Source organism: Podarcis vaucheri (assembly GCF_965113315.1).
Source record: "Podarcis vaucheri genome assembly, chromosome: 2".
NCBI lineage: Eukaryota > Metazoa > Chordata > Lepidosauria > Squamata > Lacertidae > Podarcis > Podarcis vaucheri.
In genome coordinates, this window is record NC_138760.1 from 40,151,512 (window position 1) to 40,165,978 (window position 14,467).

A 14,467-nucleotide genomic window follows, 5' to 3' on the forward strand; every position below is an offset into this window, starting at 1 on the left:
ATGGATGAGCAAGGAGGACTCAAATCCAAATCGCCCGGCTTCCAAGTCCTGTTCTGCACCAATTTTTAAACCACCACATACCCCTATAAATATTTATTGTTCATTTTCTATCCTTCCTCCCAAAGGAGCCCAGGACAGCAGCATAAGCACAAAAGCACCATAAGAGTTCCAAACATGGACTTACGGGCCAGGAACCACCATTTCCAAAGGTCGATCGCAAGAGATGCAGTGGAAATGGGCCAGGAGTCTCCTGTTTGGGTAGAAAAAGAGATGCTTAGGCCAAATAAAGGAATTACGGCAATGGGAGTATAGCGCTGGTTGGGGATGGGAGATACAGGATGTGCAAATGTTTGCCTGAACGGTCCGTGCGAAGGAGAGTAAAATGATAGTTTGTACACACGTTTTCATGAAGGGGGAGATGCCCTGGAGTTGAAAGGTTTGTGGGCTCACAACAGCAGAGGAAGAAGCAGCACAAGTTGTGTCTAGGGAGCTCCTTACGTGCTTGGGAACACCAGGCACCCACAGATCTCTCCGTGGATGAGGAGGAGATGCAGAAGGCACTTTTCGCACACTGCAGCACAAGCAGGCCAGGCACATTCACCTGCTGCCTTCTTACCCCGTTCCTATGTAGTTTCTGATTGCCTGGGTAGCAATATAACAGTGTGGAATTAACTTGGGCATCCTAACACTCAGCATGGGTGCCTCCTATTTAAAACTGACCACCTGGGGAGCTGTCAGAGAGCAACAGGAGATCATTCTTGATAATTTAGAACAACACATTTTCAAAATCTAAATGTCAAATTGCATGCGAAAACGTTGGGAGTTGTTTTTAAAAAAGAATGTCAACAACCTGCTTTAGAAAACAAGTACAGTGGTACCTCGGGTTACATACGTTTCAGGTTACAGACGCTTCAGGTTACAGACTCCACTAACCCAGAAATAGTACCTCGGGTTAAGAACTTTGCTTCAGGATGTTAAGTTAAGAACGGACCTCCAGAACGAATTACCGTATTTTTCGCTCTATAACACGCACCTGACCATAACACGCACATCGTTTTTAGAGGAGGAAAACAAGGGAAAAAATATTCTGAATGAAACAGTGGACGTATCATTTTTGTGTTTCATGCTGTGGCCACAGACATGTGATCTGATGGTGAATTTGGGGTGACCCAATGCAAAAATCCTGAGAATCCCTGTGGATCCATGCTTTGTAACCACGTTTTTGCACCATTGCAGCCCCAGGCAACAGTGGGTGCGTGATTTTTTTGGGGGGGGACAGGCTGTAGCCATGGACATGCTGTGTGATATGATGGTGAATTTGGGGTGACCCAATGCAAAGATCCTGAGGATCCATGTGGATCCATGCTTTGTAACCACATTTTAAGTGGGGAGGGAAGGAAAAACACAGAAGGCTAAGAATGCAGGAGAGGGCTATAACGTGAGGAAAGGAAGGCAAAAGTTTCCCCCCACCCACCCACACAAGCCAGCCACTGTTTAAGGATTTCATCCTTTTAAATGGAAGAAAGCATATTTGAATGCTGTGTGTCTCCAAAAACAAAAAGCAGGAAGTCAAATCAGAATTTTAAGCCGAACCTGTAATCTCTCTTCCCTTCACAAACATTGTTCCCTCCGGAGCAGGGACAGGATAGAGCGACGCTCTGCTTTCCCCTCTACTTGCCTGGAGGGGAGGGGCTTTCCCTGCTCTTTGTTCCGTTTGAGCAAACACAGCAACGAAACAGAGCAGGGAGGGCAGTAAGACCCTGAGGCAGAATGCAGGAAAGCAGCAACTTCCTGTCTCACGGAGCTCCCTTCTCCCTGAAGCGCGGTTTGATTTTTGCCTTATTTTTCGGCTCCAGGGACCAAACATTCGCTGGATAACACGCACAGACATTTCCCCTTCCTTTTTAGGAGAAAAAATCTGCGTGTTATAGAGCGAAAAATACGGTAAGTACTTAACCCGAGGTACCACTGTACTTCCCTCTTCAAAACTGCACTTCAGTTGCACTTTGTACTATACTTCTATTCCCTACCCCCCTTTTCCTTCTTCGAGGGAAGCAGATTCCTCCGGTGGAGATCAGGTAGCTATGGAGATCCTTCCCTCCCAAACATGACACACCTTTACCTAATCCCACTGACTGACGTTAAGGAAGCAGAGGTGAGCGGGGTTATGAGTCAGGATTTGGCACCACCAGCTACTGCTGGGAAAGAGTACTTGGTGCATGGGGCAGGATTTGAGCAGCTTCAAGCCTCTCTGTTCCTTGAAGATCGCCCTGGAGGAAGAGCTGGAATTAACTGCGCACACACAACTTCGCCTGGGGATAGCATGCTTCTTGTCGGAAAGCATTTGCTGGCGCCTTAATCCCCCACTCTTTCAAGTACAGTCACTGTTTCGTTCCGTCAATGGATGTGGAGGGAAGCAACGAGCAAGGCCTGGGAGGCGGCTTGCCTGGCTGTTGGATCCAGTCTCTATCTTCTTACATAACGGGCACACAGTATGGGGGCTACTCACTGTGCCACCACCCTCCGCCCAGCAGAATGCATTCGTAATTGCCAGTTTCCATCGCTGAGGCTATTTGCTCTCCCTTCTTCGAGTTGAGTGAGCTGTGCCCCATGTCCCCATGCGACGCAAACACCACCACCCTCTGGTGGTGACACATGCGTGGTGCAGCTTGCAGCAGTGAAGGAAAGAGCATCCATTGACAACAAGGTGGAGGGATGAGAGAGTGCCAGCTGGCCAACTGGGCCACTCCTTCCAAAAGACTTAAAAAAAACAAAACCCCCAAAAAAGCTATGCAGCAGAGTAGAATGAGATGCCCATAGGCAAGGGAACATCCAAGATTCAGAGCCCCATCTGAACAAAATTATCAGTTTCGGTTTCTCACTTTTCCAGTCTTAAAAGTTCAGTTTGCCCCTTTTCCACATTAGTTTGCATTAAAAAAAGGGGAAGGGGGGAAGGTCCAGGCAAAAAATTGTTTGCAATTTTGTGTATATTTCTCTGTAGATGTGCACGTTATATGTAAATTTACCTAACACACACATTTCTGCTGGCAATTTTCCATAACACAATGCATTTTTGTACTCTAACATACACAATTTTGTGTGTATTTTTTTTTTAACTGGAGAAATGCATTGCAAAAACACTGAAGGAAGATCAGCAGACTTGGGGTGGGGGGGGCTGAATCATAGAACTGTAGTGTTGGAAGGGACCCTGAGGATCATTTAGTCCAGGGGTCAGCAAACTTTTTCAGCAGTGGGCCAGTCCACTGTCCCTCAGACCTTGTGGGGAGCCAGACTATATTTTTTTTTTGGGGGGGGGGAATGAACGAATGCCTATGCCCCACAAATAACCCAGAGATGCATTTTAAATAAAAGCACACGTTCTAATAATGTAAAAACACGCTGATTCCCAGACTGTCTGCGAGCCGGATTTGGAAGGCGATTGGGCCGGATCCGGCCCCTGAGCCTTAGTTTGCCTACCCATGATTTAGTCCAACCCCCTGCAATGCAGGAATATGCCACTGTCCCATAGGGGGGGTCGAACCTGCAACCTTGGTGTTATTAGCACCATACTCTAACCAACTGAGCTATCAATTCAACCACTCCTTTGACTTGCCTGGAACCAGGGAGAAGAGAGGGTGTCCTATGGGGAGAGTAAAGAGAGTAAGACAGAGAGGCTTGGAGGGACACACTTGACCCCAGGCCTACTCTAATCATACTGCAATAGTAAACGTGAAAGACTTCCAGTCTTCCAAAGCAGTTTTTTTTTTAAGCACTCCCCACCGCACCCCAATCATAACTTCTACTCTTTGAAAGCAGAGGTTTCTAGGCAACCTAATGGCATGGGAGAATAGATATATAGGCAGATAGGCAAGGTATACTCCTTCAAGCCAAGGGTGTATTGTTCCACAAACTGCTAACTATGCCTAGAAGCAGTAAACACTTCTGAAAAGACACTCTGTGTATCTGAAGAAGTGTGCATGCACACGAAAGCTTATACCAAGAACTAACTCAGTTGGTCTTTAAGGTGCTACAGGAAGGAATTTTTTTATTTTGACTTCTGAAAAGAGTTTGAGCAGAAAGAACTAAGAAAAGCCAAGGATGGTGTAGAACAGGGGCCAGCAACCTTTTTAGCTCATGGGCCGGTCCACCATCCCTCAGACCATGTGGTGGGCCAGATTGTATTTTTTGGGGGGAGGGGGGGATGAATGAATTCCTGTGCCGCACAAGTAACCCAGAGATGCAGTTTAAATAAAAGCACACATTCTACTCATGTAAAAACACCAGGCAGGCCCCACAAGTAACCCAGAGATGAGTTTTAAATCAACGGACACAGTCTACTCATGTAAAAATACGCTGATTCCTGGACCGTCCGTGGGCTGGATTGAGAAGGCGATTGGGCTGCATCCGGCCCACAGGCCTTAGGTTGCCTACCCGGTGTAGAGAAAGCATCTTTGGCAAGGCTTTCGGTGTTGCAACAGGGCTCACTGTTCCCAGCGTAAGTGTCAAAAACAAATACCCGGAGCCCAAAGAGTACAGTAGAGAAGTAGGACATATGGACCCCAGCTTGCTGGAGAATAACCATTCTCTTCAAAGTGCTAGGTTAGGGTGCAAGCTACTCCAAAGTCCTTTCTTTCAGGAACTCATACTAGATATACAAAGTGCGCTGAGGCCAGGCCAGGCCAAAGGGCCATAGTCTATCCGACACATCTTATCCTGACAGACAGCGTCTCAGCATTCTGCTCCTCTACTTAAGACCCTTCAACTATAAAACCAGCACACGGTTCCAAGGAGCATGTTGTAGGCAGTGTGCATTGGCATGCTGGAGGCTTTCGTTTTCACACCACACCCACAAACGGGAGACACGTGTGGCAACGTGCATCAGGTTTGGCTTGACACCTGCCCGCTGTTATCATACGTCTTCCAGAAGATAAGAGTTGTCTGTTTTCAGACCTTCTTACCTCCTGATCCCAGCAGCTTCGTCTCCTATTTCTTGTGGCATCCTCTCCTTCAGCTGTTTCCGGATATCCTTCCAGCGCTCCTCCAGCTGCTGTCGGAAAGGGTCCAGTTCCAAGCGGTCCAGCTGCACAGAAAGGGACAGAACGGTTCTGGAGAGAGCTGCATGTTCAAGGCACTGGCGCGGTAGGGTAGAGCTGCAACGCTACCAATCCTGGAAGCGGTACTGCTGGGAAGCTAGCACTGAAGCTCCGCCCCTTTGAGTGAGTCGCTGCCATTCAAAATATTGTTCAGCCCACCTTTCTGGTGCTCAAGGCAGCTTGCAGCAGAAAAGTCGTGCATCCATTTCAACACAAGCTGGGAAAATGGCACCGTCATTAATCAGTGCCTAAGTGGTAAAGGCCTAGATATGGAGGAGATACCCCGGCAGAGCATTTCAAAAGGTAAGGTGCCACCACAAGGTAGACCCTGTGATGGGCAGGGGGTGTGGAGAGACAGAAGACCAAATTGAAATATTTTGTTCCCCCTTTACCAATTAAATGAAGCAAAGATTTAACCGAGGGTCATTTAACGCTTTCTCACTGCTGAAATCAGATACTTTGAAAACAGTATGAAAGACCATAAAAGCTATATTAAATAATTAATGGCTGGATGGCAATATTAGCATACAAAAACGCATATTAACTTACACTGCATTGTTTTAGAGAGGGAGTGAGTTAGAACATTTAAGATAATTGTATGGTGTGTAAAGACTGGAAATGTTCATATGTTTTGTATGTTTGAATTAAAAGAAACTTAAAAGGGAAAGAAGAAAAAGGTCCAGGTTCTGAAGGCAGGTTAGCAGAGAAGAGCCTCAGATGACAATTGGTATGAACAGGCAGGTTTCTATAGGAGAAGGCAAGCCTTCGGCCTAGGGATGCCCAACTATTTCACTTGGCCTGTCATTTTCAAGTGACCTAGTCTGATTTGCATTCCTGGACAGCAGATTAGAACACAATTACCCCCCACTTTTTGCACCCTTATTATTTTTGCAATATAGTTCTCAGGTAAAAGATAATAAAAATACTAAAATGCATTCAAAAATGTGTATTTAAGGACAAAGTTCATACACAAATATGTATTTTATGTGATCAAACACATTAAACAGATTTTTTTTTTAAAAAATGCATTAAAAAGATTGATGCAGAAATGGGATAGAATGGGACCCATGAGTGAACATGTGTAAAACACACATTGATTGGCAATTAGACTGGCCTGTCCATCCCTACTTCAGACATCCTGTTTACAGAGATTTACTGGTAAAAGCTGGCATTTCAAATCGTGTCCTGAAACAAAGTGGAAGCCAGTATTTAGAGGCAGGAATCATGTGTATTCCTACCCTTCAGTCTACCCTGGCTCACCTGATTGTCAGAGACAGGCACGAGCAATGAGACATGCATGGCTGGCACACCAGCATAAGCACTTACAGTAAGTGTTGGGAACAGGGCAGAAAGGGATGTGTTTCTGCATGAGTCACTGGGTACTCCCAGCCACATACCACAGAACTGAACCGCAAACATGGGAAGCTCTCGACACTTTGGGATGCCCTCATTGGCCTGGCTGTGAATCATGGGCAAGGCAAGAGCCTTGCTCACCTTGGAGTCCATTTCAATCAAGAGTTTGTCAAGCATCTTCTGCCAATCTTGTTCTTGCCCAGCCATCTTGTTCAACAGCTCCTGCATCATCTTATGCAACTGCTCCGTGGTGGCATCGAACTGGCTACGGCTGACCTTCGCAGCAAGGGCAGCCTTATCTGCTTTCTGGAAAAGTAGGGGGAAAGATGGGGGCATATCATTGCTAAGATCTGCATCGCAAAGAACACCCCTGCCCTTCCCATCAGTAGCTCTGAGTGTGCATGTCCAGAGAGCATCTCCCTCCAATCTATAAGGATGGCAAGCACCAGAATCCCCGTTCAAACTGCTAATGACTGCCCTGCAGGTTGGCTGCAGAGCTGGGAGCAGAATCCAGGCCCCATCTACTTCATACACTAGCTCCCTCTGCAGGTAGGGCTTATGCAGGAGCACCTAGCCATGGCTCGATGCCCATGGGACAACTGTGATGTGTTATCAAGTACAACTCCTCACCACATCGATTTCCATCACTAGGCTGTCTTTGTCCGCTTTTACATTTTCTAGTCTCTCCAGGGACTTGAACAACATCTGTAAAGAGCACAAAGCAAAATAATCAAAGGTGGTTACCCCAGAGACTCACATTCCTACTCAGCAGGGTAGAGGAATCTGGTGCCCTTCAGATGTTTCCAACTTCATCTCCCATCAGTCCAGGCAGCATGGCCTATGATCAGAGATGATGGGAGTTGTTTGTAGTCCAACATCATCTGGAAGGCTACAGAGTTCTTCATTCCCACTACACTTTTATTTAAAATTATATATATATATATATTCATTTACTAGCACATGTTCTGCGAGGTCTCATTGCATCCAAATACTGCAAAGCACACAACTCTCATTCCAAAGTGAGCCGTCTTGTGCTTCTATCTCATGAGTGATAACAGACTGTAGGCTAGTGTATTGACAAAGCATGCTTTAGGTCAACTAGCTCAACATTTTGGGAATCGATACTGGGGGCAGAGTGGGGGTGGGAGGACGCTCACTTGCCAAGGAGGGCAACAGGGTGATTTGATGGGGCCCCTGGCAACCCTACCAAAGTTTAGTGAACATCAGGTAGAACTCTTACCCACTTGTAAGAAAAACTCACAGTTGTTCTCAACAGCAGCAAGGAGCCAAGATACTGCAAATCTTAGCATCACACCTTTTTCTTTGGACAATCTGGCTGGCAGCTACTTGGTGGCTTATTATACAGCTTGTTCTCCCATGAGGGGTCTGGGTGGCAGGGAACATGATGGCCCCTGGAGAACAGGCTGCCGTCCTGCCCAAATACCAAATGTTGGCACATCTGCTGTAAGAGGTGATTTGCTGATGCTGATTGAATTGTAGCTGCTTGTACCAAATGCCAACAAACCCAGCTGGATATCCAGTACTGCCACCACAGCTATAGTCTCATGGCCTCAGTCACCTGCTTTGTCTCTTGACAGTAAGCAGAGGGAGGAGAGTCAGCTGCTTCCCCCTGGAGGAAGCACCACGAATCCTTGTGAAGCAACAACATTGGGAATGTCCCATGTCATTTGACCCTCTAACCTGGCGTCAAGATCACCTACACTGATCTCCTTCTGCTTCTGGCGATGATCTTCTACAAGAGTGCCTGCGGTGGCGTTCAGCTTCTCACAGTCATCCTGAACTTGCAGGATGGTGCTTTGGATCTGGTTAAGCATCTCTTCATCCTAATTGCAAAGGCAACAAAGTAATGAAAGCCAACATTGACATGGGTCTCCTTAATTAAATCCCTCCCCAAGTGTGTCAATTCCCTTTCGTTTTGGTGCAATGCATATTTTATCTACATTGGATCAGAACTACAGCCTGAAGATGACAGTACACCATCAAGCAAAAACTTTGTATTTAGGAGCAGACACCTGTGGGTTCTGCCTTTGCATGTGTCTCCTCTCTGGATGGAAGCACGTGTGTTGTTCTCACCCCTGCCCCTGGTTATCATTGATGTTGCACTGTACTTCCATTCTGCCCCTAGGTGCTGATATTAATGCACTTTCAGCATACAAAAGAAAGCACAAATCCTGGCACTTTGTCACAGAGCACAAAGAACAAAAAGATGCCATATGAGAAAACAGAATCACAAAAAAGCCATGGACATAACCATTATCTATGATAGGGTGGCCTGTTCAATCCTTCTTAATTCCTTGCTTATGTTACCTAGGACAAGAATCTTTGGAGGATGGGAGAGGGATTCAGAGATCCCGTCTCTAGGGATGGGCAGGATAATAAATGATATGAATACAGATGCACACATAATGCCGTCTGAGGACAGCAGGTTGACTCATGCATTAGGAGAGCCCTTCTACGATTCTGTAGCTTCTGCTTCCAAGCCTCAGTGTGCCGCGGCTTCCCAGCACGTAACTCGCCAAATGAGCCTTCTTCAGGCCTTACCACTAAGTCTCAGATCAGGCCTCAGCATCCACACAGAGCCCCCTGAAGTCCTCCCTCTGCCCTCCGCCTGGAAACCTGAGGTCACGTTCTTGCGCCGGCCTTACCTGGCGGTGCTTGGGTTTCTTGGCTAGTTTGCCTTCTGCCTGCCTTAACATGAAGTTGTTAATCAGGTCCTGCAGCTGCTCATAGCGCTTGAACAGCTGGCTAACCTTCTCACTGACATCTAAGCTGCAAGCTGCACATGTGCTCTGGACCTGAGCCACTCCAGGCTCCGGGGTAGGTGGCATGCTCATGGACAGCAGCGTGGACGAGGAAGCCATCATGTTCTCTATGACACCTCTAAGCTTGTCTAACTGTGGGCAAGGGAGAGAAGGAGGAGTCCAGCTTTAGACAAGGGAGCCAGACGACAAGATCTTTCTTATCTTCCACAGAACTGGGGCCGAGTGCAGGTGGCGACAGCTATATCGTGCTGCTCTAATTGGCCCACTCCATTGTCTCTCAAGAAAGATGGACGCCAACAATTTATTACAATATTTTCAGGCAGAGGCAAGAGGAGCAGGCAGGGTCTGGCAACACAACCGTAATGCCAAGAATCCCAGTGGCCACTTAAGAGATAAAGTTTCTAGAGCGCATGACTAGAGGTGGGGTGGAAGTTTTAGAAAGCAGGTCTGCTAAACTCTCAAGGGCCAATGTGGACATGACATATACCCCAGCCTGCCCGCAAAGTTTCTATTTATTCTGGAAGGGAAGCTTTCACTGGTGCCAGTGGGAGCTCTTCCACACACAGAGTTAATAGCAATATTTGTGAAAATGATTTTTGTTAGGACTATGGGGGTTTGGAGAGTTAAACCAGTCTGCAGTCCAATGAAAATTGGTCCTTGCCCCCTTGCAATTTGAACAGATGCATTTAGCGCAATCTCTGGTTTAGCTCTCAGGCTGCCAAAGGGGAGGGGATGGAGGTTTCGGTGGCCAAGGAGTGGCACTTATTTCATCATGTGTCGGTTCACTGCCCAACACAGGACACTCTACAGTCCCCTCCCTTTCCCCCTGCCTCTACACAGTTGCTCACAAATATCTCTTACTGCCAAGGGCATTTGCCTGGGATATCTGTGCCACTGTTGATGCCATTTTAGCTAACGCGGACCCCTTCAGGATCAGGCTGTGGCTACACTGCCACCCTTCTGCACTTCACTCTTTCCCATCGGGTGTGGCTCATGGCAAAGTTGCATCTGTTTACAAATGGGTATCGTAGAGGTGTCAGAAACATGAGGCCCTTGGCTGCTGCAGCTGCTCTGAAGCTCCCTGAGAATGCATGGCAGGAGTGGGTTTCCTGGGGAGTGCGGCAGGAACCTGCCCAAAGATCTCCTTCTGAAGCCCTTCCCTGGGTATTCCTGACTTTAGAAGTGAAGGTGGCTGGCTGGGGGAAAGGGCTTTTTTCATGGTGGCACCCCATCTGTGGAATGCTTGCTCCACCAAGGATCTATTCCTGCTGAACCTTTCTGTTCCCCAAGCAAATACCGTTTTACTAGCCCATGCCTCTTCAATCTGCTTAATGCAGTGGATGTTTTAGGAATTATTTGGTAACTTCTTTACAGTTTCATTGTTGCAATCGCTAATTGGAAGCAACCTGGGGCATTTTAGCACCTTGCCCTTCAGTTTTAAAAGTATCCCAGGTTGTCTTAAGCCAACAGCATGAAATGTAGGGAGCACCACAGGGTCTGAGCTCCCACAGCTTCCTCAAATGTGGAAGTGTGCAGGAGCAGACAGAGGCTTAGAGAACCCCATTTCTCTTTGGGAAAAACCTCCTTTGGGATTTGGCCTGTTGATGACATGGTTCCTCCATCACTTTATTTGGGAATTCCCACATTTGGGCTTGCATAGATGATTTAGGGGCTGCTTGGTGGTGGTGGTGGGGACAAATGAACTAATTTAATCACCTTTGATGCTGAATGGTCAAAAGTCACGCTTCTCATCTGACTGTCAGTGGGAAGCCAATAAGAGGTTAGGGGTGGGTGGGACTTCCCTTACAAATCCACAACAGCAGAAAGTGAGCATTCCAAGAAGCCTAAGCTGGATGGCCATGGGAAAGAAACAGGGTTACCATTGGAGGAGAGGAACAGGGCAGTGTGGCCTCCTTCTCTATACCTCTAGAAGAGGTTTGGTATGAGGGAAACAGCAGGTGATGCTTTACATGACATGGAGCCAAAGATTAACACCTGCCCATAGCTGCAAAACAAATAGCTGTTAAAAGCAGAAAGCTACAGGGGCCGGTTCAGAACACTGGCAACTCCAGAGCAAAAGGCAGCAGGAAAGCAAGGCAACCAGAGTCTGCCCCACTGAGCAGAAGCAGCCAGAGCTTGAGTCAGCCTCCCTTATCTGGAGGATTAGGAAGGGAGCTTTTCATTAAAAATAAAAACAGGCAGCTGTCCATGTACCAACTGTGGGGATCCTGCAGGGACATATATCCTAATCCAGCCCAGATAACTCTCAGCTACCTATCTACTTGTAAAAGTGGAATCAGTCCTCCCAAATTAGATCAAAACTGTTCCTAGGGTTGTGGGCTTCCCCACATCACAGCAGGGCATGCTTATTAAATCGAGGACAGCAACATTGCAAACTCCCGATTAGGAAACCCAATGACACAGCTGAACCCAACAGTACAAGAAAGTTACAATTTTAGGAGTGTACTTCTTCGGGGCAACCTGAAGAAGCGTATCTGGCAAGCTGATCACTGGCAAGGGATTCTTACTCCCTCTTTACTGTTACTCCTCCTGGCTAACTACAAGGTGGCTGTCAGCTTAAGGCGTCAGCAGAAGAACTTGGACCAATCGTCTTTCCTAGAATTTCTAAGCATATTTGGCCCTGTCTGGCTCCTGCCTTAGAAAGCCTCATGTTTTTCTTCTCACTGTGAAAGAGCCACCTCCACAGAGCCTTTGCAGAGCACATATGTTTCAAGAGGAGATCTGACAGGCAAGGGACCTGAAACCAAACTAATGGCCAGGGGAAACCATGTGACTGATTCTTGGCAGCCAGGAAGAAAGACCTCACATTTCCACTCGCTGACCTGTTCTTGCAGGTAGATGGCAGTGTCGGTCACTGACTGCTCCAGCTTGGCTTTCCCCGTATCCTGCTTGTTTCTGAGCTCCTTTAGCTCTTTCTCTATATCCTGCACTGTTGCTCTGTACCGCAAAGCCAACAACAATAGAGAGGAGTTACTTACCAAACAGGAAAAAGAAAGTAGTTTTTGGAGTGTGGGTCTCTAGGAAATCAGAAACACTCACAACACAGTTCTGGGGTAAACTGGGGTCACTGAACTAGACTCCCTAAATGCACCTTCTTGGCCAGCTTTCAAGGGTAGGGGGTTTGCTTTGGCATATTTATTTGTAATCAAGTCACATTGCACTGCAAAATGCCCCAACGATATGTGAAATCATCCTGGCAATTCAACTTCTAGCTACTTTTTTCCAGAAATGTAGAATCAATTTGAGGAAGACAGACCACTTGCAGGGGCCTTCACGGCTGTGAATTAGAGAACTTTAAGTTTGGGGATGTGGAGCTTAAAATATCTCTTTCTAAGGTTTACAAATGACACCTGTCTCCTAGGAATGCCAGGTGTTTCTTACAGCAATTGTCCCTTAGAAAACTGCAAGTTCACTCTCCATATTCTACTTGTTCTGTTTGTAGTTTTTGTGGTTGTTACCTTACTGCATTGTGAAAAACCTGTAATACTTTTTTAAATTAACATGAGAAAACTGTGAGTACAATAAAACATAAAGGATGTTCCATATTTCAGAACACGGCGAATCCATCAAAATTTATAAGACTCACAATATATCTACACAGTGTTCCTTCTTTCAGAGATTCTGACCCAGGAGTGCTGGGCTCCTCAGCACATTCACACTTACAATTAGAGGCATGGGAGCCATTTCCCACACAATTGTAATTAAGCCCCTGACGAGAGGAACAATATGGACCAAGTCCATCATTTGAGTCCTTCCTTCCTTCCTGGCACCCAAGGGATAGATGCAGACACTGCCAAACAATAACTGGTCATCCTAGTTACATGTGGGGGCAGAGTGAAGTGAGGTGATCATTTTTCCTGTCCTCAGAAGGTGCCAGTCAATAAAGCAAAGGAAGCCCCAAAAACAATGAAATCGCATCACACTTCCTCATGCCCAGAGACACACTACTCGAGGGACTGCATGCCAGTAGCATCCGTGATCTTCTCACAAGCACTCATATACTGGTCGCTGGTCGCTGACGTTTATTAAGAGAGTGCTGGAACTGTGGCTGTGCGAGGGGTATGCTCAAAACTCACAGCACTCTTAGCAAACTACAACTCCCATGATTCCTTGGGAGAAGCCTGCCACAACGGTTAAAGTGGTATACTGGAGCTTTAACTGTATGGTGTGCTTTTACAGAAGGGATGCAAGAACTGGAAAAGGGGCTCCCATGCTGACCTCTGCCAAGCCTCAGCTCCATCTACTGGGTCCAGTCTTAAGCAGCTGCTTAGGCCTCCCTATCTCCCCACACATGATTTATTTGGGGGGTGCAAGACCTTTCTATGGTGTACTCACACCTTTTAAGAGTTTGGCCTTGTCACAATACCTCTCAAAACTCATTTCTGCACATTCACATTTTATACTATTTTGTTATATATATAATGGCAGCATAAAAATGTTTTAAGTAATTTCTAACTATGTTACAAATTAACGCGCTTGGGTGGTTGTGTTTGAAATCTCTTCTGTGTGTACATTGGTGCTATAAAGCGAAGGAGCCACTTTGCTAACCTTCTGCCTTCCAGATGTTGCTGGACTACGACTCCAATTTTTGGGCATTGATCACTTGCCATTCTAGCTGGGGCTAGTGGAAGTTATAGTCCAAAACATCTGGAAGGCACCAGGTCAGAGAAAGCTGCTCCACACAGAGAGTTTTCTACTTAATCTGCCTAGGGGAAAAGAATACCGATGACATTCCAAATATGATTGAAAAAAATTCAATTGAATCCTCCCCCCCCCCTTAAAGCGTGTATATGCTAGAAAGCCAGTGAAATTTCAAACCACTTCTAATTTTCACTGAGAAATTCTTTGTGGCATCTTATTTCAGCTGCACTTTTGAGAAAGACCCCTCAACTTCCATGGAACTATTAACTGGTAAAAATCCCATTCTGGCTTCCCACTGTACAGCAAACAATTACATAACTCCACAATTAAGTTGGTTGTGGTGACACCAAACATGACAGGCCAATGTTTTGGCTGATAAGACTGAGACTGGACTTGCCTACTTGGTGGCTTCCTCTAGTCTAGTGGCTACTTATTTACCTCAGAAAACCTATCTGCATGTTGATCTGACCAGCTCCTTCCAGTTTGTCATCTGTTTCTGCCAGCTCTCCTTCAAGTACATTCTGGATCTTGTTTAACTAGAATCACAATTGGGGTAGGGGGATCAAAAGCCATACT

General features: G+C 46.5%; 1 protein-coding gene across 2 annotated transcripts in view; it reads right to left on the bottom strand.

Annotated features, from left to right (window-relative positions):
• The window catches only part of QRICH2 (glutamine rich 2), a 43,223-nt gene that overhangs the window by 12,375 nt on the left and 16,381 nt on the right, over positions 1-14,467 (bottom strand). For both annotated transcript variants that reach the window (XM_082203249.1, XM_082203248.1), the window contains exons 7-14: positions 14,330-14,427; positions 12,073-12,187; positions 9,113-9,361; positions 8,168-8,290; positions 7,077-7,151; positions 6,588-6,752; positions 4,959-5,080; positions 185-250 (exon numbers count right to left, since the gene is read on the bottom strand). In XM_082203249.1, coding sequence (XP_082059375.1) covers positions 185-250; positions 4,959-5,080; positions 6,588-6,752; positions 7,077-7,151; positions 8,168-8,290; positions 9,113-9,361; positions 12,073-12,187; positions 14,330-14,427 — 1,013 coding nt within the window. The remainder of the gene's footprint in view (positions 1-184; positions 251-4,958; positions 5,081-6,587; positions 6,753-7,076; positions 7,152-8,167; positions 8,291-9,112; positions 9,362-12,072; positions 12,188-14,329; positions 14,428-14,467) is intronic.